The sequence below is a fragment of the Abrus precatorius genome, unplaced genomic scaffold, assembly GCF_003935025.1.
Source record: "Abrus precatorius isolate BTA unplaced genomic scaffold, Abrus_2018 Scaffold3, whole genome shotgun sequence".
In the NCBI taxonomy this organism is placed as follows: Eukaryota; Viridiplantae; Streptophyta; class Magnoliopsida; order Fabales; family Fabaceae; genus Abrus; species Abrus precatorius.
Genome location: NW_020874373.1, coordinates 28,297,303 through 28,318,791, shown reverse-complemented (window position 1 = coordinate 28,318,791; position 21,489 = coordinate 28,297,303). Strand labels below are relative to the sequence as shown.

Below are 21,489 nucleotides of genomic sequence, written 5' to 3'. Positions count from 1 at the left end.
CTATCATCACTTCTATCTAATCCTTCTTGTTATGTGGATATCTATAAGGCATGACTTTCACTGGCCTAGCTCCTTCTACTAATGGTATAGAGTGATTTTGAGATCTGTTTGGAGGTAACCTAGAGGGAACATAAAAAAACCTAACCTATATGTATATAGTAGCATAGCTAGTTTAGGCTCCATGTCAGTTGGCAAATTTAGGAGTTGATCTGATGGGCCATCAGGCTGGGAGAATTGTAGTGTGAATAACTTAGCAATAGTATAAGTATGGTGCATTCTCCTCATATGGTTAAACTGAGCAGGTTGTGGCAATGAAGGTTTATCACCATGCAAGGTAATGAATTGATTACCTAAGTAGAATTTCAATGTCAGGGTACTCTAATAAAAAAGATGTGGTCCAATTGTTGATAGCCATGTTGCACCTAACACCAAGTTAGTGCTAAAAACTGGTAGTAGGTATACTGGTAGCTTCAATGTATGGCCTTGAATTTTTACCTCCAAATCTCAAATGAGTCCTTCTACTACCAAAGATTTTCCATTCCCAACCAAAACCTGTAAATGGGGAATTGGTTCTACAGAAAGCTTCAAACATTGAGCCAATCTAGGCTGTAGGAAATTATTTGAGTTCCCACTGTCTAATAGTATTTGGACTCCTAACCCATTAATTGACCCCTAAAATTTCATTATTTTCAGTCCTGAAGAGCCTTTTAGTGCACTGTAAGACAAATGATGATCTTGAGGTGTTATTTCTGCAACCACTTCTACTTCATCTAGGGGATCAGGTTGTAACTTAGGTTCATCCTCCTCCTCCCATTGTAGGACAAAATACTGCTTGTTAGGACATTTATGTTTAGGAGAAAACTTGTCATCATAAGCAAAATAAGGGCCCTTGTCTTTTCTTAATTCCATTTCTGCCGACATTAACTTTTTGACATTGGTTAGTTTGGAATTAGGGGAAGGTAATAATGGAGTAGACTAGTGGATTTTAAGGACTAAGAGGTGGTTTGGTTTGTGTTTATAGCTTGTGTTTTGGATGAGAAAGTTGAGGTGAATGGTCTGGACTTAGGGATATATTTTTATACATATAATTTGGCTAATGAAACAATTATACGGTGTGAAGTTAGTGCTTGAGCAATAACATCCCTTCGAATGTCAGGTTTTAATCCTCCTACAAAGCAATACAATAAGGCTTCCTAAGTGATCCCCCTTGAATGCGGTTAGCTTGTGCTGTGAATTGCACATAATAAGCATAGACTGAGTTAGATTGAGTGAGCTTGAACAACTGACATCTCAAACATTCATATGGAGAGGGCCCTCATGAAGGCAGTTCAAGAATGAAATGAATTATCACGAGTGATCATTTGGTACCAAGGAACCACATTCTTATCATGATGTATTGAAGCAATAATCAGACGCTAATCATTCGTGATTCTGTAATAGCTGAAGAATTGTTTGGTCTTGAAAATCTATTATAGGACATCAAATCCATCAAACACGTGGAAATCAAGTTTTACGCTTCTAACCTGGAATGGTTGATTATTCTAATTGCTAAAAGAGCCCACATCTTCACCAGATTTTTGCTTGAGTGACAATTCCAACATCGTTTTTAGAGTTTTAAATTGAGCAGCATACTCCTTATCATGAGATTCCATTATTTCGAGAATCCTTTTGACATTTATCACAAGCTCCTTCATGCGTATGTTCTCTACCATGTTCTCTACCATGAAGTGATGAAAATACCAATATAATGGAGGAAATCAAAAGGGCAAGTAGAATAGAGAAGGAATTTAATAAAACAGTTGAAGCAATTAATGAAATATAAAAGTGTCCTCCATTTTTACACAAACAAAATTACCGAAACAGAATTCAATGGAGACAAACAAAAAGAGAAATAAAAGAATTACAACATAGACAAAAAGAAAGATATAGAGAGAGAATAGATCACAATTAATTCCTTCCACCTCTCCCTCCTCCCCCCCCCCCTCTCCTCTAACAACCCATTAAATATTATTCTTTCCACCAATGACAATCCTTCAACCTTGTGTTAGTTATTTTGGACCAAGAATCTCTCCTCACCCACTTTGTTTCTTTGCTCGAGTGCTCTTCACTCTTATCCTTGGCTAATACCTCTTTTGCCCCTTCTCTTATTGTTACAAAAAGTTCTAATAGAAGAGAATCTACATTGTTGATCGATATCCTTATGATACAATAAAAATTTAAATTTTGACAGGGATTTTGCACCAAAGTGGAAAAAAGAAAAACATTGAATAAGCTAATGTTTTCACTTGATATTATGGAAACATACTGCGGAGAGAAGTTTTAAGAAAATTACAAAGAGATAGCATAACTAATCTCATTTATCAACACTTCATTTTTCCTCCCAAAAAAATGTTTTGATACATTCCAATTAACAAATTAAGGAGAAGTTTTATTTTCTTGACAATTTCCATTGCATAGCATATGGAGGATGTCTCCTAAAAATATTATACTGATAATTGGTTGAAGTCAAGCTGATTCTAAACTCTTGACGAACCTTTTAGCCTGTCATGAGGAACAAAATATACAAATGAGATAGGAACAATTCCTCTATTTGAATCAATTAAAATTAATACTCATATGACACCGAATATAATTATTTCTATTTCACTTTTATATATTTTTAAACATGCATTCCAAAAATACAACAATATTTTTCGACAAAAAAAAAATCAATATTTTCCGGCTAGAAAACAACCAAATTTAACAGGGTAAGTCGAGATGGGTTTTTTGTGATAATCAATGTAAGGACAGAGACGATCAACACTCACATCATGGTGTTCGAGTTTATCTACGATAACAATTTGATTTAATATGTATGTTTTAAATTAAATTTAGGAAAACAATTTTTTTCGTTTCAAAAATCTTATAAACTCTTTTGAATACTTTGCAAACATATACGAAAAAATACTCTTTGTTTCATAATATCATATATCTGTCGTTTTAATTTAAGAGAAGAAATTTTGTTTCATTTTATCTTTCAATTAAAAAAAAGAGGCAATAATTACCTTTTTTCTTTCAACTTATACCTTGTCACAGTATCTCTACTAATTTGAACGAAGGAAGGCATTAACTTAATCAGAGGATAACTCAGTCAAATACAATTATATTTCCTTAATAACGGAAGTAATTTTTTTTTTCAAAATTATGAAACATGAGTAGTATGGTATAATACATAATCATGCTTATCTCTAATTAATGCATAACCAGTATTACATTCAACATCGTTATAAATAAATTTTGTTTGCTAAATTAAGTAACATGTATGTCTAAGTCAAGTTAGAGGAAAGGACAAGGTAAGTGCGAGGTTTAAGAAATATGAAACCAAAGTTGCTCTCAGAAAAGGTTAAGTGAGTTTGCAGAAGGGTTTTTATCTTTGAAGAAGCAGACTAGTATAAATGGAAACTATCATTAAGTATTCAATTTTACCTGTTCTAGAGTTAAAAACATGATCACATTCCAAGATCCTAGCCGTCCAAAATTGGGAATGAACCCCTTATAAAAGGCAAAAGGTCCCTGCAAAACATTATATCGTAACCAATTAGACGTGATGCATGACACCCATTGACAGTGTAGTTCCTTCACTTTCTTGTCTAAGGAAGTTCATACAGAATAGACTATGAGACAAGCTATGTGAACAGCTCTCCTATATTGACACACATTCAATAATATTGAAATAGGTGGTACTGTATAACGATGTAACCGATCACTTTGTTTTGGCAAATAAGTAAGGGCAAGAAATGAAAGTGTATAATGATGTCATAACTAAAAATTTACAAGGGAGTTTGCCAGCACGTTGTGCTTGTGGATTATACTTAATATACACTAATCAACAACCACTTACAATTAGATTTTATCAAATTCTGTGATGCATATTACTCAAAAATCACTGCAACTATATCTACATACAGCTAATACATATAATTAAAGAAATATGGGAAAGGGAGAGAAACAATAATAGTGGAAAACAATCATACATCATTTTTTAATGTCTTGATGAAACAATCAAGGGTGCTTTTGTAGCTAGAATCTGCCATCATTCTTGACTTAACCTGTATATACAACAGAAGGAAGATAGCACATTTAATTAGGGGAATGAAATTGAGCTGAATAATTAAAAAGCTTACTGAGCAACCAAATGAAGAAAGAATAGAAAAAAGTTGTCAGACAGATCCACCACAACGGATTTTAAGATCAGCTGTCAACAAGAAATTATTTACTAATTCAACCATTTTCTAATTATCCCTGGATTTATCAGTTTATCATAGTTGAACGAAAAAGAACGTCTAAAACTTGTAGCAAATTGTAGAATATTAACACACTGTATAAAATGATGATACAATAAAAAAAATGCCAAATCAACTATGGATATTCACAAGTAAACAGCAAAAAATTTACCACATCGACAGGGGAGCCAACACAGACTGCGAAAAACCCTGCCCCTAGGCCAGCAAGAAGATGAGTTACAACATTGTCAGTGAATCCTGGAATTTTCAAAATAGTCTGCAATGAAAAAAAAATGGTTATTAAAAAATAAAAGGGGAATAACAAAATGCTGCCATTGTCTTCTACATTACCTGTTTCACTTGATCATAACTGGCTAGTTCAGCAGCATTAATGATAGCGTTTCTTGCTACATTGGGACCAAGCCCAGTCCAAAGTGCTCTAACTCCTTCCTGCATAGGATGCAAATTGAACAAAACTAATTATAACCTGAAAAGGGACTGAATAAAACTTCCTACTTTCACAAATCATATCAAGTTATTTGCAAATACCTGTCTCACAATTGTTGAATAAGCATTTAATGATCCAGAGTAGCGCCTGGGCACACCAGGAGGTAATTTTCCTTCTGCTTGAAGTCTAACTTTCACAAGATCAGTCGGATTTGCCACTGTAATTGCCATAGCACCTGTTGATAAGACAAATTCAAGGGGCTCAATGTCAGAGTTTCGCATAATGTATAAAGAATTCTAGACAAAAATAGCCGATGCTCCTGCCAGCAAGAAGTTGACACTCCAAGAATGGGAACAGATTCACATATTAGCGTATATTAAAAACAATCCCTACAATGTCCAGAATTGGGCTTTACCAGTTGTAAATCCGGCGAGAATTTTCTTAGACAATGGAACATCTCCAACATGGTCAGGCCCAACATAGAAATTCTTAACCTGTTAAAACCCCATTGTCATGTAGGCCATTGGATCACATAAGCAAACAGTAGAAATGAACTGAAATAAATAAACATTCCTTGCGACAAGGTCCAAAACTCACAGGCTCATATAATGCAATTCTTAAACCTCCATTCAAACATTGACGATGTAGCCCTGGCACAATGCCCTTCCAGAGTGCTGAAAAACCTTCTTCCCTAGCAATGGTTGCAACCGTTCCTAGCATGCCCCTATATTTAGGTAAGGTCACTGCATCACCAACTACAGCCTGTTTTTGAAGCTGAAGTCTAACTTTGGCAGTGTCCAAAGGAATAGTACACACCTATGTGAAATTCGAGCAATAATTTCAAATATATAGTTATATATAAGGACTAAGTATTAGTAAAAGCAGTATGACATCTTACAGTGAAGTAAACATGCAAAACAGTATAATAAATATTTAACCAATCTTCACATAGAGCAACTCAGGACCAAAATTCATTGGTAAGGAAAATTTTGGAATAAATCTATAACCGTTTCATATAGGATATTACATGAAAGATTATTTGATCCTCATGTAAATTTTTCACAGCTGCCAAAGTTCGAAAACATAACGGGTTACCCAGCAAATGCCACAAAAACTGCTTCTGAATTTCCCCAGCCAAACAAGTACTATTATTTTCAAGTCAATCAATCTATTCCACCCGTCAAATTCCAAGATCTACAAATCATCGACCATGTTGAACCTTGAAAAACAAACAGCCAAGAGTAAAAAGTAAAGGCCTTTAATCACATATAAGTATAAACAACAGTTCCACTATTTGACCATTGTCTAATATACAACACTAGCAACTACCAACAAGCCTTTGGCTTGGCGCAAATTGCGCCAACCTACAAGAAACTCATTTGATCAATAACATAGATGCACCACCTCATATTCAATTGAATAATTCTGATCAAGCAAAAGGGTATGGAAATCAACGTGAGCAAATTAAACGACAAAAAAAAAAAAAACTCAGTCGCTCATCACGTGCATGATCTGTCACAACTTAAGCACAAGCACCTGGAGCTTTAAAAAATGTATCAAACAAAGTCCATTAAGTGAACACTAAGGTTAGGATCCATTACTGTACGTGACAAAAAATAATGGGTCTAATTCCAATACCCAAAAAAGAAATGGTTTTAACGCATGATCAAGACAAAAAGTGGTTACCCATAAAACAGAACTGTGAAATAAACGATACCCAGATGAGAGTTTTTGAAGAAAGGGTTGTTATCACAGTCACAGATATACCTCAGCGAAACATGCAGCGAAAGCACTGCTTGCGAAAGTGCCAGCAAAGGAGATATCGGATTTGGAATTGCCACCCCCCACCATTGCTTCGAAGGGGCCAATAAATGTTTAGAAACAAATGAAGAGGGAAAAATAGAAGGAGGACAAGTAGAATAATAGGTTCAGAGGAAGAAGGAAAAAGAAAATGGTGTTTAGCGCAATGGCAGGGAAACGTAAGACATGGCAGTCAGGCGCACAGAAATTCTTATGTAACTTTGGTTTAAGAGATTTTTTATATAAAAATAAAATAAATAATTATTTTAAATAAATAATATATTTTTAAAATATAAATTAATATCCAATTTTATATAACATCATTATAAATATTTAAATTATATAAAATTTAATATACGTTATCCCGAAAACAATATAAATTAAAATCAATCTTATATTTTATAAAAATATTAAAAAAATATATAAATAAAAAAATAAAAAATATATTAAAATATAAACTTTATCATTCTCGTAGGGCTTTGTTTAGAATATGGAATTATATTTAGAATATACATTTTAATCCATTAGCTTTTTTGGTATAACATTAAAATTGAAAATCATATTCAAACTTTAGCATGTACACTTAACAAAAAGCGAGAGTAATGTTTTATATTTTATTATTTTTTTCACTTACATAAATTATTATCGGTGATTTTCACTATCATTGCCAACTGATCATCATCCTCTCACACTATCACTACCGTCAAATATTACATAAATTATGCCTTTAATCAAATATAAACATTAAGATACTTTCTTAATTTAATAATTATGAAATAAAAATTTTATTTAATAGATCCTTAACCAATTTAATCATAAAAATACACTTGTTTTGCACCTGTACACGTTATCCTATACGAGTTCATTGAACCCATATTAAACCTATCTTTATTATTACTAATACTATTTTTAATTTGACTCATCACCCATGTTCTAAGCATGTTAGTATTTTGTGTGAGAAGATAATCATTTTATAATTTATTTTACTTATTTTAGATAGAGGGTGGATAAGGATACACTCATGGTTGAATCAGATCGTTCTAATTCCCTATATATGCTTATGCAAGCCCACCTGTCTTTAGATAGAGATTAAGAGGTACAAGTAAGAGCCCTTAATATTTGACTCCCTAAATTGAGAGGAGGATTTGACCACACAAACAAGGCAAGTTCTAAAGAGTTTCTTTATACTTTTGAATCTCATATTTATGCAATTTTCTAAAAATTTCATATTTTGATATATATTATTTTTAAAAACTATATACAAATAATAAAACCCTTAAATGTTTTAAATTACCATAAAAAAGTATGAATTAAAAACTATTTATGAATTTGAGATAATAAATATTTTTATTTTTAATATAAAATTATTTTTAACTTCTCTTTAGACACATTAAAAAATATTTAAAAAGCATGAGCATATAAGTAGTGTCATTGAATTTTTTATTTAAAAATTATAAACTTAATTTTAAGATTTTGGAATAGACATAAACGTGAGCTCCACCATCGAAATTTCTTTGTTAGGCCATTCCTTGATTCTTTGGCACTTAATATTCAGTTTACGAGGACAATTTTCATCTAAATGGACGGGAAAAACCATGCTTTTCCTTAAAATACATGATACAAGAAGAGATTTAGTTAGGCTCCCATATTGTTAATAAACTTCTTTATATGTCTAACCAAACACAATTTGCGAAGGAGAAAACACTTCAACTTCTTCGGTACTTGTTTGGCAAATAAATAAAATTAATTTTTTAAAAATAATATGAATTTTAATATATTTTTTTAGTTAAAAGTAATTTAAATGCATATCTCAATCTCATTTAGAACCCATTTATTTAATATTATTTTCATTAAAAAAGCCCTTTTTTATAAATAATCACTTTTAAACTTATATATATATATATATAAAGGCTGAAAATAATCTGATTTTAACTTTTTTTAACGTTATTTTGAACAGCTGCTAAAAAAGCTCTACTACTATTATAGAAAGTATTTTCATAATTGTAGCAAACAAAAATAACATAAAATATCTAAAAATAAATAACTTTTTGTCTTAAAAATCACTTTTTTCAAAAGCTGAAACAGATGGACCCTTAATAATTTTAAATTTATTGTATTAAAATTAAATTCATTTGTCTTTAAACCACACATATTCTTATATTATCATGATTGCATTGCTCTAATCCACGTTTGTTCTAAGAAATAGATTAGCTATGTAAAAGTTGGATTTTCACATGCAGCAATTAATCTCTGGGAATTCACCTTGGAAGTGTGGTTAACCAAAATGAATATGATTCCCTATAACGAATTAATTCCCACGATCAGAGCATCAGATCCAACATGTTTCCCTTAAACGTGTAATCCCATCCAACGTTTGGAGCATCAGATACTGCTAGCACTAGATCCTTGCTCCCCGAGTCCCTTCATAATGGCTCAAAAAGTGGAACATTATGGGCTTTGACATGAAGCCCAATGCTCCAACAAGAGAAATAGGTACGATTTGTTTCATCAAAACAAACAAATTGGAACCGCTGAACAAAACATGGCATCCCCATGGATCCCTTGCAAGGACACCAGCCACTTGCAACGCATATCAATGTTCTTAGAAGACGATTGTAACTTGGGAAGTTTATCTCGATTGTTAATTGGAAGTTTATCACTCAAAATGTAATACAATAATTTCTTGAATTGAATTTTTATAATATTGTCTCACAAATATTATTTTTAATTAATGAGAATATTATGATTTAATTATTTAAACTAAGTTAAAATATAATAAAATTAACTAACTTAACGAAAGATTTAAACTAAAAAAATAATTAAAAAAGCAAAGTATGCATCATAATTTTTGAAAAAAAAATATTCGAAATGAATCTAAGACATATGATTTATCTTTATACTTTTTTATTTTCATTTTTAGTTTAATTATAATTTTAATTTTTAAATAATTGCTAATTATTTGTATTAAAACTATTAACATTCAATGATCATATAATATTAATATTTTTTTTTAAGTTTTTACCCCTAATAGTCATGCAAGGTAGAAAAAGAAGAAAAACATAAAAATATTTGTTAAGTCAATAACCAAACTAGTTTAGTTAACTTAATTTTTATCTCATTTTACTTCATAAATTCATTGAGTACGTGTGTTACACTCACCTATCATGCAATCAGCTATAAGATATTAAAAGTAACAAATTTCTAACATAAAAATATACACATACTAGGGCAAATATAAATTTTTAAAAAATTCAGTATTGTACTTAAATATAAAGATCACATGAAGTATTTAAAGTATTCATCGTAACTCTATCTATAGATTTAGTTACATGTGACAAAATAGGCAAAGAAAACAAATGTAAAGAAAATAATATTCATTAAAAAAATATAAATTAGAAAAATTTCAAAAGAAAAAAGATGAAAAAAATATTTATCCTTAAAATGTGTTTTCGGTCACTCGTTCAAATTTCAAAAATGTAATTTTTGTCTTCATCAATGATCTTTGCTCCAAAACCTCTTAAAACAACAGTCAAAGTTGGCCAAATAAATATTAAGAAGTCCTTGTTGCTAACCCTAATTGTTCCTTAAAATAAGGTTTTTTTAAACCTTTAAAAATATCTAAAAATAATATATAGAAAAATCATAAACACGTCTATGTTGACCATGAAACACTTTTATACTAAATGTTAAGTATAGTTGTACTTGTTGCTGATTGTGACCTTATTTATTACTTTCATTTTATTATTTTTTTGGTCAAATTTTCTTTGATTATGATAACAATTCATTGATAATTAATTATTGCTAAACTATAATAATTAATAAAAAAAATTAATACAAAAATCTGATTAAGTAAAGATTAAGTATATAAAATTAAGTTATAAAAGTGTCTCAAAATATAAACTTATTATCTTTTTTTTTTTTCATTAGGAGAAATTAGGGTTATGGGTGGCATAAGGAACCCAAACCTCTATTTTTATGCTCATCAAATGGGGAGAAATTAAAGTGAAGAAATGGGATATAGAGTGACATGTATCCCCACACACAATAAAGAAACAGAATGTTATGCATGTGAAGTATGTCCATCAATAAAATGGCAAAGTAACTAAAAATAGAACATGCCATCCTATGGTTCACCATGGTTGGGTTCCCGTTCATCTTCAACTTGGCTAATTATCAACAAGAGTTTTTATTTGAAATGGAATTTAAATATTTAAAAACAATATTTTTATTAAAAAATATTGAAATACATTTATTGTATTAAAGTTATAAAAGTATAATAATTTTGTTTACTAAGATCTTATCATTATTTATTGCTTAAACTTAATCTTACAAATTAAAATTAAAATTTTCTTAATTTAATCATATTAACTTATTAATCCTACAATTTCTCATAAGACACCATTATTTATTACTTAAACTTAATCTTACAAATTAAAATTAATATTAACGCTTGCATTGTGGAAGGTTAGCACAGAAAACAAAAAAGAATAATCAGAAGAGAATGAGAATATTAGAGAGAAATTTTGCAAATATCATTCTTCTCCTTTTTCAAACATTTAGTTGTACTTATATAGCACCATACATGTGTGAAATGTAAGAAAATGAACAAAGTTTGTTCGACGTGCTCCCTTCTGCCTAACCAATTCCTACAGATACTGCCACGTAACCATTCAGTTACATAATCCTTGAGGTAAATGGGTCTCCTTCAAATTCGTTGGGGTCTTGCATCATTTTTTACTTCCTCTTGAATATTCTCTAGACTTGGCTGTTCCACCATAATGGGCCTGTTAGTAGAAGTGAGCCTAACACATTGTTTTTAAGGTGAGAGACAATTCAATCTGGAGAGCCATATGAATTTTGATTAAATGTATTGAGAAATTGTGCTGAAGTGTGTTATTAATTTTTTTTCATAATAATAAAACATGGAAGGTTACTGTCACTTGAATTTTTGTTTTCCTCTTATATATATTATTTTTTTGTTATTTTTTAGATGAACTTTACTTGAAAAGAACGTTAAAGCTCAAAAATTTTAAAATTAAAAAATGAAAAAAAAATTCTTCAAAAAATTCTTGACTTTGCAACGGGTTAATGAAGGGGTTGTTCAAATCGGGTCGTGTTGAGGACGGTCTTTATGTGCTCGATGAAATGCTTGAATCAGATTATGATTTTCCACCTGATGATTTCACGGGGGAAATTGTTTTTGGGGAGTTGGTGAAGAGGGAGTGCCATTGAAGAGGCATTGCTGATGAGGAAATTGTGGGGTTGGTTACCACTTACCAAGCTATGTGAGTGAGCATGGGGTTTTCCCTTATGCATTCAAGTCACTAAACTTCCACAAACACCGAATAGTTCGGCTTCTTTTCCAAAGTAAAGTACATTAATAATCTTAACATTTTCCTAAAGATGCACTATGCAGATCATAAGCACAACAGATCTATAATTTGAAGTTCATCACAAACCTATAAGAAGTTGCACGCGGTATTTGCATAAATAGTAGAAATCTATTAGCTTGAAAAAACGGAAGTTCACAAATTCCAAGTCCCATTTCATTACTGACAGTGATCCAACTTTTTATATGCAACATTCAGTGCCACCACAATTTTCTAACAACCTTAAAGTGTTTTTTTTATCATTAACATTAAACTTGATCATATGTACTCCCATTCAATTGCAAATTGAATTCCCACATTTCAAAATTTCAATCACAACCCATCGCCCAAACCGACCCATCATTAGGAAATTGCAAGACTCACAGTCTAGACGTAACACTCGGACACTTGAAAGTGAACGAGTTCTATGGGTTCTGTATCTTCGCTTTTGCAGCCATTTTTGTGAATATCGGGTTTGCTCTCTTTCTTCTGATGAAGTTGGGGAGTGCAGTTGAAGCTGCATCTGTAGTGCCTTGTTAACGGGGTTAGGGAGGGAGAGAAAGATGAAGGAAAAAGGGAAATAAGTTTAATAAATTTTTTATAAATATTTAAAATGTGTTTAAATATGTTATTTATAAATATTAATTGTAAATAAAAAAATATTTTTAAAAAAAAATTAGATGATATGAAATTTTTTGTTATTTTTAAATGAACTAAAAAGATAATTAAACTTTTTAAAAAAAAATTAATATTATCATTCTCTAATTTTTGGGTAAATTAATTTTATGTTTTAACTCTGATTCATTTTAGTCTTCTTACTTTAAAAATGCTTCTTATAATTTTTTGTTGTTGTTAAAAAATTAATTCCATTAATTATTTATCTTTTTCTACTTTGTGTATAATTCATCTTTTTATTCATATCTCTTATTAACATTTTTTCTTACCTCCTCTTCTTCCGTCTCCATCCTCTTCTTATTCCTTTTCTTTTTCTTTCTTTCTTTCCCTTCAATCCTCATATAGTGGAGGGATGATGCTCCTGCCACTCAAAAAGAGAGAAACAAACGTTGCTACTACTACTCTCAAAGGCAGTGTGACAAACAACAACAAAGATCTCGCGGACACTTAGGGTGAATTTGAAATTAAAGAATTTAATAGCAAAAATCAATGGCGGAAGGTTTCAAATGTATTATCATTGGTGTAGCAATGACAAGTCTGTCTCTTTTGAGTGATGACAATATTATTTTTTATTGTGCATAGTTTCACAGAGGAAGAAGAAGATGCAAGGGAGAATGTAGATATAAAAAAAAGATAAACAAAACATTTGGAAGAAAAAATTTTAAAAAATATTAAGGTTAGTAATATTTTTTACAAGAAAAAACTTACTTCAAGAATTCTTAAAAATTTTAGAACAATTTGAAAAACTTACCTTATAATTTAAAGATGAACCCAACTCCCCCCCCCCCCCCCCTCTCTTTTTTAATCTCTTCTTCTATCCAAATTACACTCATTTTGGAACTTTCAACGTATTATAACAAAGACTTTATTCTCTCCAGTTGGGGCTAGGATTGAACATGTAGTTGAATTTGTTCAAGTAAAAAGGTAAAAAATAATAATTTTTTTTATGTAAAATTAGTTTAAGCTAATTTTATATATTAGTTTAAATAAATTTTGGGCATGAGAGATGGTGTAAAAAAAGAGAAAGACCAAGGATGAATGGAAATAAAAAGAGTTAGTGGTATAAGAATTATGTTAAAAGGAGAAGACGGTGGACAGCTAAGTATGGAGAAAAGAGTGAGAAATAAGGCATAGAATATCGAAAAGTCATAAGAGAAAGAAAAGAGAGGATAGAGGGAAGAGGGAGTTGAGAAAGAAGAAGAGAGTTGAGTGAGTAAGAAGGAAAAATATTAAGTATGAAAGTTTAAGGTTGAATATGAAAATTGAAGAGGGAGTATTAAATATGAAGATAAGGAGAAAAGATTAAGAGTTTTTTTACAACAAATTTATTTAAACTAAAAAAAATTAGCTCAAACTATGTTAGCTTAAAAAAATTTCATCCTTCTTTGCATTTTCATTTAAGGAGTCCCCTTTTGCTTTCGCTCAAGGGAAAATGGAGTTCCTGCGAGAGGGAATTCGGATCCCAAAGTCTATGCCTCTATGCCTCTGTGACAAGAAATGTCAACAGTTACCCTACATGTTGAAAGCGTTATGAAAACAACTAATACACTGGAGGAGAAAACCGCGTGAGCCACCATGATTGACTAATGCCACAAACTAGTTAACTGGTGGATTTTTATTTAAACTTCCGAATCCATTCTGTTACAAAATATACTTACTACGAAGATGAAACTAAAGAACGTAGGCGTGTTTTTATTGATTTCTGTCTTGTTTGAAGCGATGTGTTGTGAAGGGTGTTGGAACCTGGAAAGGGAAGCACTTTTGGGCATCAATTTCCGTTTCAACTTTCCATTCTCTTGGCATTGGAATAGCACTGATTGTTGTCAATGGGAAGGGGTTGAGTGCAACGCCACCACAAAGAGAGTGGCCAAACTCAATCTTTATGACCTGTGGATGAGTGATGAGGACAGTCAACATAATTGGTATCTAAATTATTCGGATTTTATTGTCTTCAAAGATTTGAAGAGTCTCAACTTGTCATCAAATTCCATACTTGGTTGTGCAGAAAGTGCAGGTTTATCTCATAAAAATCAATTTTATATCCAGATCGTTATTTTACCGAGTGAAAACGAATTGGCATAACCATCATTTCCTCTTCAATTACATACTTTGCAGGCTTAGAAAATCTAGAAGTCATTGACTTGGGTTATAATGATCTGAATAATACTACCAGCGTTCTATCTTGTTTGGATGGACTTTCATCTCTTAAGTCTCTGTATTTACCACTTAACCGGTTCGATGTAACTTTAATCCACGGTCAGTTTTGGCTTTTGTCTATAATAAAAAAAAAAACATTTTTGGTACTATAATACTCTACTATTAATAATAATAGCAAGATAACACTATTATTATTGTTGTTATTATAATGAATATTTTCTTTTTAATTTTTGGTATTATTTTTCCAAAATTTCTTGGCTTCATTCCACAGCCTGGCACTAATACATATAATTATGTACACCTCAGTTTTTGAAACACTATCATCAAAGATGCCTAATCTGGAGGTCCTTGATATAAGTGGCAATAACTTTTTCTCTAATGAGTTGTTGCTATCTCTCGGGGGATTTGTATCCTTGAAGAAACTGTATTTGTCTGGAATTGGATTGGACTCAGATCTTCATATTCAAGGTAGGCCAACTTTTTTCATTTAATTATACAGCTTATCAATGGTTTTGATTAGTGGAATGTTGATTGCTTCTGTGTATACCTTGCAGGTTTATGCTCCATGTTGAAGAATCTTGAGGTCCTTGACTTGTCCAATAACAACTTCAATGACAGTGATATTGCGTTTGCTCTTAGTGGGCTTTCGTCCCTAAAGTCTTTAAATTTAGGATACAACCAAATTACTCTGAGATCAATACTGAGTATGCCACACTACATATTATACACCATCATTTTATCTTTGAGTGGAAATTATGTCATTGTAATCAGTATATTTGTATTGCTAGATATACCAAAATTGAGGTCCTTGGAAATCCTTGACTTAGCTGGGAACCAGTTGAATGAAAGTATACTGTGGCCTCAAGGTTAGTTGTCATTATCCTATAGTTTATCATATTAGTGAAGATATGGTTCCATGAGAACAAAACATGTTTCTTATTCTTAGTGAACACTGACAACTGGATGTTTTCAATTTTTGGTCAGATAATGATGGATTTAGTTGGCCAACCAATTTACAAGTCTTAGGGTTGGGTTCAAACAGTTTCAGCCACAAAATTCTTTCATCTCTAAGTGGCCTTGGACGTCTCAAATTTCTTGATTTAAATACCAATCAATTGGAAGGATCGGTAGATATAAGGGGTCAGTATTAGTATGGATTATATTATAATATCTAAAATATATCTTTTTTTTTTTTATTATATCAAGATACTGTAGAATGCATACATTAAACGATTTCTTAGAAGTAAATTTTATATTTCATAATTTCTTTTGTTTATTTAAGGAAATTTCTTGTATTTGTATATGTAGTACATTCAGATTAGTGTTTTGTATTTATATCACTTTAAATTAATATCAGTTGTAGATTATTTGTTAGGGCGTTCTCTTTATATCTTAAATCATCATAGTAAAGCGGTATCATTATTCATAACTTATCCCATTGTTATTTTTCTGTCAACTTCTTAAAAGAATTAGAATTCTTGTTGATACGATATATTTTATTATTGTCGTTGATCATCTTAACAACGACTTTTGATAATAATGTTTTAGTTATAAGATTTTAACGGCAATTTTTTATAACAATTTTATATTAGATTAATGTTAATGTACCATAAGTATAAATACTTTTATATTGTTAATTAATTAAAATATATTATAAATATTTTTATATTAATTATTATATAAATTACTAACTTTTATTGATATAACAATTTATGATTAGAAAGCAGACGAAAAAGTTAGTGTATTTAAATTAATTTGTTTATATTATAATAGTTTTTTCTTTATTTTTTTATGACATAACATTTTATTACTTTTTCTCTTTTCTTTTTTATTTTTTAATTGATAAAAAATTGTACAAATTTATTATATAATTAGTTATGTTTCATAACTTTCAATGGTGATTAGACTTGACGGTGACTCCCATCAATGTAGTATATAGTATCTTTTTCAATTTTGTTTTGTTTTGTTTTTAGTCTCCTATTGTTGTAAGGCTTCAAGATGCTTTTCTGTGATGAGTTTGGAGAGGTAGCCAAATTATTCACAATTTAACCATCTGATGGGGTCATGGGTCAAAATCCGTTTTCCCAAAGCTCTATTATTGACTCTTAGTATACATTCCTATTAGAGAGAATAAGATAATATAGAAGGAAAACATAACCCATGAAAGTCTTATAATTATGGTGGCCCCTTTTTGTGTCTTTTCCCTCTCTAAAATATCGTAATTTGCATATTAGAAGAATTAAATCCTTATTTTGTATGTCACATTGAAATAAAATTGATATTATTTTCAAATTAAATTTATTTTATATTTTCCTCCCCTTTTGTCTAGATTCCTGTGATTTCATGTTTTCAATGCAATTTCATTACTTGCCAACAATTTTTATCCGACGGTAATTGTTGAATTGAGACAAAATTTTCAATGTAGTACTTCTATCTTATGAGTGAAGAAAAGTATTATTTTATATATGAATGACAACAAAATTATCAATTCTCTATTTATCTCTGGCAGGATTATTGGCTTTAACCAGTTTGGAGATCCTCGATCTAAGTGATAATGGAATCAACAATTTTGTCGTCCATCAAGGTATTTAGGCAATTGATATGAAAATCTTTTAAGCAATTGTCTTCTTACTACTATTGTTTTGAGATGAACAAGCTATATCGGATAAACTAATGATACTAGTTGCAAAATCATAAAATTTACATGCATCTGTAACAAAATATACTTATCTCTTTACTTTGTTACTTATGTTGAGATGGCTTTGTTTCGTCATATTCTGCCAAATTAAAATTTATTTCATTTTTAATTTCAGGCTCAAAAGGTCTAAGCAAATTGGATGTCCTTGTTTTAGACAACAATGAGATAAATGGAAGCAAACTGAGGGAATCATTACAAGCATTCTCATCTATCAGGGTTCTTTCAATGATGGAAAATGAATATATAGGAACAATTGTTGCGGGAGGTAATAATACTTAGTTTATTCTAGGCAAATTATTATATATTAATGTTTAAATGATTTTTCTATTCTGCAGATTTTCGTGATTTAAGTAACCTAGAACACTTGGCATTGGATTTCAATTATAACTTGGACAACGAGTTTTTAAGAAGTATTGGGGAATTGACATCTTTAAAAACTTTGTCCCTTTTGCAATGTGAAATAAATGGCACCCTTCCTCCTGCTGGTAATTATATTTATCCATTCAGTTGTTAATTTGCATTTCCTGTCATTTATCACAAAGTTATTCTACATATTTTTTCTTTTTTGTTGAAATATTCATATCCTTTTCATTCTAACCCATCTAAGACAAAATTTTGTTTTTTCTGTTTCAAATTTTAAATTTTCAGATTGGTCTAAACTTGCAAAGTTGGAGGAGCTAGATCTAAGCTCTAACAAATTTGAAGGGCCACTTCCCTCATCCTTTGTTAACATGACATCTCTCAGGATGTTGGAACTTTCTAATAATCACTTCACTGGAAATTTTGATTCCAACCTTGCAAGCTTTACATCACTTGAATATTTTGGTTTCACAGAAAACCAATTTGAATTTCCTATTTCATTCACGCCCTTTGCCTATCATTCAAACCTCAAGTTCATCTATGGTGAAGGCAACAAAGTCATACTTGATTCACATCCTAGTTTGCAAACTTGGATTCCAAAATTTCAATTACAAGTGCTTAGTTTGTCTTCAACGACTAAGACAAATTCTCTCCCACTCCCCAATTTTCTTCTTTACCAAAACAATTTGACTAGTCTAGATTTCACCAGTTGTAGGTTGGAAGGAGAGTTTCCTCATTGGTTGTTGGAAAATAACACAAAAATGACTGAGCTTCTGGTTAGAAATTGCTCTTTTTCTGGTACTTTCCAGATACCATCACACCCCCTCCTTAACGTGAGGAGAATTGATGTATCTGACAATTTCATAATTGGCCAAATCCCTAGCAACAATATTAGTTCAATTTTACCAAATTTGCAATTTCTAAACTTGTCTGGAAACCAAATCCAAGGTTCAATTCCTGATGAGTTTGGCCAAATGAACATTTTGAATACATTGGATCTATCAGATAATAATTTATCTGGAAAAATACCCCCGAATATATCTGGAGATAGGTCTCTACTTAGATTCCTGAAACTTTCAAATAATAAGCTAGATGGACCTGTGTTTGAAAATTTGAAATTCTTGGAGCAGTTGTATTTGGATGGCAATAGCCTCTCTGGAAGCATACCAAGTGGCTTTTTTGACATGACTTTGGAATATGTGGATATAAGCAATAATCATTTAGTGGGGAAGCTACCGTCTGTGGTAAGAAATTGGGCATACTTGGAGACGCTTTCATTGTCCAACAATCGTCTTGAAGGGTCTATTCCACCGAGTTTGGCAGAACTTGATTTTCTAGTGTATCTAGATATCTCACACAATAATTTGACAGGCTCTGTACCATCTTTTGTCAATTCTTCTCTGAGTTACATCCATCTGAGCAACAATAGGTTAAGCGGCTTGTCCAAGAGTATGTTCAGCAAAAATTCTTACATAGTGATGCTAGACCTTAGCTACAATGAAATAACTGGTAGCATTACAGAAATGATACAAGACCTTGTTAATGCAAGGTTGAACATTCTCATTATGAAAGGTAACCAATTTACAGGGCATTTGCCACAGCAAATATGCCAATTGGTAGATTTAAGTATATTGGACCTTTCTTTTAATAATTTTTCTGGTGCAATACCCAATTGCTTGGGTAAAATGCCTTTTGAGAATGATGACTTAAATGCTGCAATTTATGGCTATCTTCGTGGAGAACATGCTAATGCAGGAATTCTAATACCAAATATACACGAGAAGGCAAACTTCACTACAAAGAAAATGCCCTATACTTATACAGGGAGCATCCTTGCTTTTATGTCTGGAATTGATTTATCACACAATAAACTAAATGGGAGTATCCCATTTGAGCTGGGAAACTTGACCAAGGTTCGAGCATTGAATTTGTCACATAATGATTTGAATGGCCAGATTCCATCTACATTTTCCAATTTGGTACAAATAGAGAGTTTAGATCTTTCTTTTAACAAGCTGAGTGGTCAAATTCCTACTCAATTGAATAGACTAACCTTTCTTGCTGTATTCATTGTGGCACACAACAACTTATCAGGTGAAACACCCGAAAGGAAAGGTCAATTTATGACCTTTGATGAAAGCAGCTACGAGGGAAATCCTTTTCTTTGTGGTCCTCCACTAACAAGAAGTTGCTATCCTTATGAACAACCACATGTTGCTTCATCAAACAACTCGTACGTTGATGATGGGGACAAAGACAGTTTGGTTGATATGTATGTTTTCTGCATAAGCTTTGTTATTTCATACACATCAGTGTTGTTGGTAATTGCGGGGACTCTATATATCAACCCTCACTGGAGGCGAGCATGGTTTTACTATATAGAACAGGTCAGCACAAATTGCCACGACTTTATCAAGCAACATTTGTGAAGGTTTCCAAATTTCAGAAATCCATAACATGCTGCCTTATATTTCTAGAATATTTATTTTACTGTTTCTTAAGTGTAGTTCAATAATTTGTTCGTGCATATGTGTTTAATATAATGATATAGAATTGTTGCTCACATAATACTGATATTATTGTTAAAATTTTCTATTGTAAAATGTGGTGTCACCAATTATGTAATTAACAAGTGTCCATTGTATAAGTATTAAAATTTATTAAACTGCAAACAACACTTGAATTAGTTGTTTAACAAGTTATACAGAAAATTGATAAGAGTATGAATTCCTAATCAATGAAGAAAAGATAGATATGAAAAGATTCCAAATAATTTTTTTCAAATCCTGTAATTCGAGTTATGAATGTTTTAAATTTTAAAATCACTTTTAATAGTTAAAACAAAAACCTATAATTTGAAGACCTCATTTTGTTTTAAATTTTAATTATAAAAATATTAAAATTTTATAAAGTTGTGTAGTTCATAAGGTTTCTTTCAACTGAAAATGAAGTTGTCACACTGAAGTTTATTTCAACTGAAAATATTTGTAAAACTATTTTCTTTAAATAGAAAATGGTTTAAGAAAATAGGTTAGATTTATAACTTGGTATATACATAAAGAGAGGTAAAAATTTAATCTTTCAACATTTCTAATACCTTAGATTTCGCAAATTTATAATTAACTTTAAATTATATTTATTTTTACCTTATTTAAATATAATATAAAGTAGAAAAAATACAAAAAATAAAGGAGACAATTTTTTGTATTCTTTCTACTTTGTATTATATTTAAATGAGGTAAAAATAAATATCATTTAAAGTTAATTATAAATTTGATAAATCTAAGGTATTAGAAATGTTGTAAGATTAAATTTTTACAGACAATTTTTTGAATTCTTTATTTTGGTGCAACTGGACAATATTCACTCTTATGTGTAATGAGAAATTTAAAATGAGATAATACTTTGACAAATGAGTTTGCATTAATAGATCGTAATTAAAATTTTAATTTTAATATTTTAGTTTATCAAGTTTAAATTGTTTGCATATTTGTTTTTAATTATTTAATTGTTCATATTAAGTTCTTCATTCTAAAAAATGTCAATAATTATCATAAATATATATAAAATGTGGAATGTAATTAATCAAATAAAAAATATAGAAGACTTTTATTATTTTACTTCTTATTATTTAAATATTTTACACACTTTTCTTTAGTAATTTATTTTAATAAAAATTATGATATCTCTATAATATTTTTGTTAATTATTAAATTATAT

At 30.6% G+C, this 21,489-nt stretch overlaps 2 protein-coding genes across 2 annotated transcripts; one reads left to right on the top strand and one right to left on the bottom strand.

Annotated features, from left to right (window-relative positions):
* Nucleotides 1-2,323: 2,323 nt before the first annotated feature.
* Nucleotides 2,324-6,661, bottom strand: LOC113863167 (mitochondrial uncoupling protein 1-like). The gene is made up of 9 exons (XM_027496634.1): nt 6,478-6,661; nt 5,308-5,526; nt 5,126-5,204; nt 4,812-4,945; nt 4,614-4,712; nt 4,435-4,539; nt 4,014-4,088; nt 3,466-3,552; nt 2,324-2,541 (listed from the first exon to the last, which is right to left on the bottom strand). The coding sequence occupies exons 1-9, from the start codon at nt 6,559-6,561 to the stop codon at nt 2,506-2,508; spliced, it is 918 nt and encodes a 305-aa protein (XP_027352435.1). The 5' UTR covers nt 6,562-6,661; the 3' UTR covers nt 2,324-2,505.
* A 7,549-nt stretch (nt 6,662-14,210) lies between these two features.
* LOC113863498 (receptor like protein 21-like) lies at nt 14,211-20,411 on the top strand. The gene is made up of 10 exons (XM_027497100.1): nt 14,211-14,568; nt 14,670-14,810; nt 15,018-15,179; nt 15,266-15,415; nt 15,500-15,577; nt 15,696-15,851; nt 17,221-17,295; nt 17,525-17,674; nt 17,745-17,894; nt 18,058-20,411. Exons 1-10 carry the CDS (start codon nt 14,220-14,222, stop codon nt 20,196-20,198), a joined length of 3,552 nt encoding a protein of 1,183 aa, XP_027352901.1. The 5' UTR covers nt 14,211-14,219; the 3' UTR covers nt 20,199-20,411.
* Nucleotides 20,412-21,489: the final 1,078 nt, after the last annotated feature.

Excerpts from the sequence above, each read along its gene's own strand:
- LOC113863167 (XM_027496634.1), bottom strand. The coding sequence starts at position 6,561 with ATGGTGGGGGGTGGCAATTCCAAATCCGATATCTCCTTTGCTGGCACT. Across the intron at positions 4,540-4,613 it reads GTTATGATCAAGTGAAACAG|ACTATTTTGAAAATTCCAGG; the intron begins GTAATGTAGAAG and ends TTTTCATTGCAG. Across the intron at positions 2,542-3,465 it reads TGTTTTTAACTCTAGAACAG|GCTAAAAGGTTCGTCAAGAG; the intron begins GTAAAATTGAAT and ends TCCTCATGACAG.
- LOC113863498 (XM_027497100.1), top strand. The coding sequence starts at position 14,220 with ATGAAACTAAAGAACGTAGGCGTGTTTTTATTGATTTCTGTCTTGTTT. Across the intron at positions 15,180-15,265 it reads CTCAGATCTTCATATTCAAG|GTTTATGCTCCATGTTGAAG; the intron begins GTAGGCCAACTT and ends TATACCTTGCAG. Across the intron at positions 15,578-15,695 it reads AAGTATACTGTGGCCTCAAG|ATAATGATGGATTTAGTTGG; the intron begins GTTAGTTGTCAT and ends ATTTTTGGTCAG.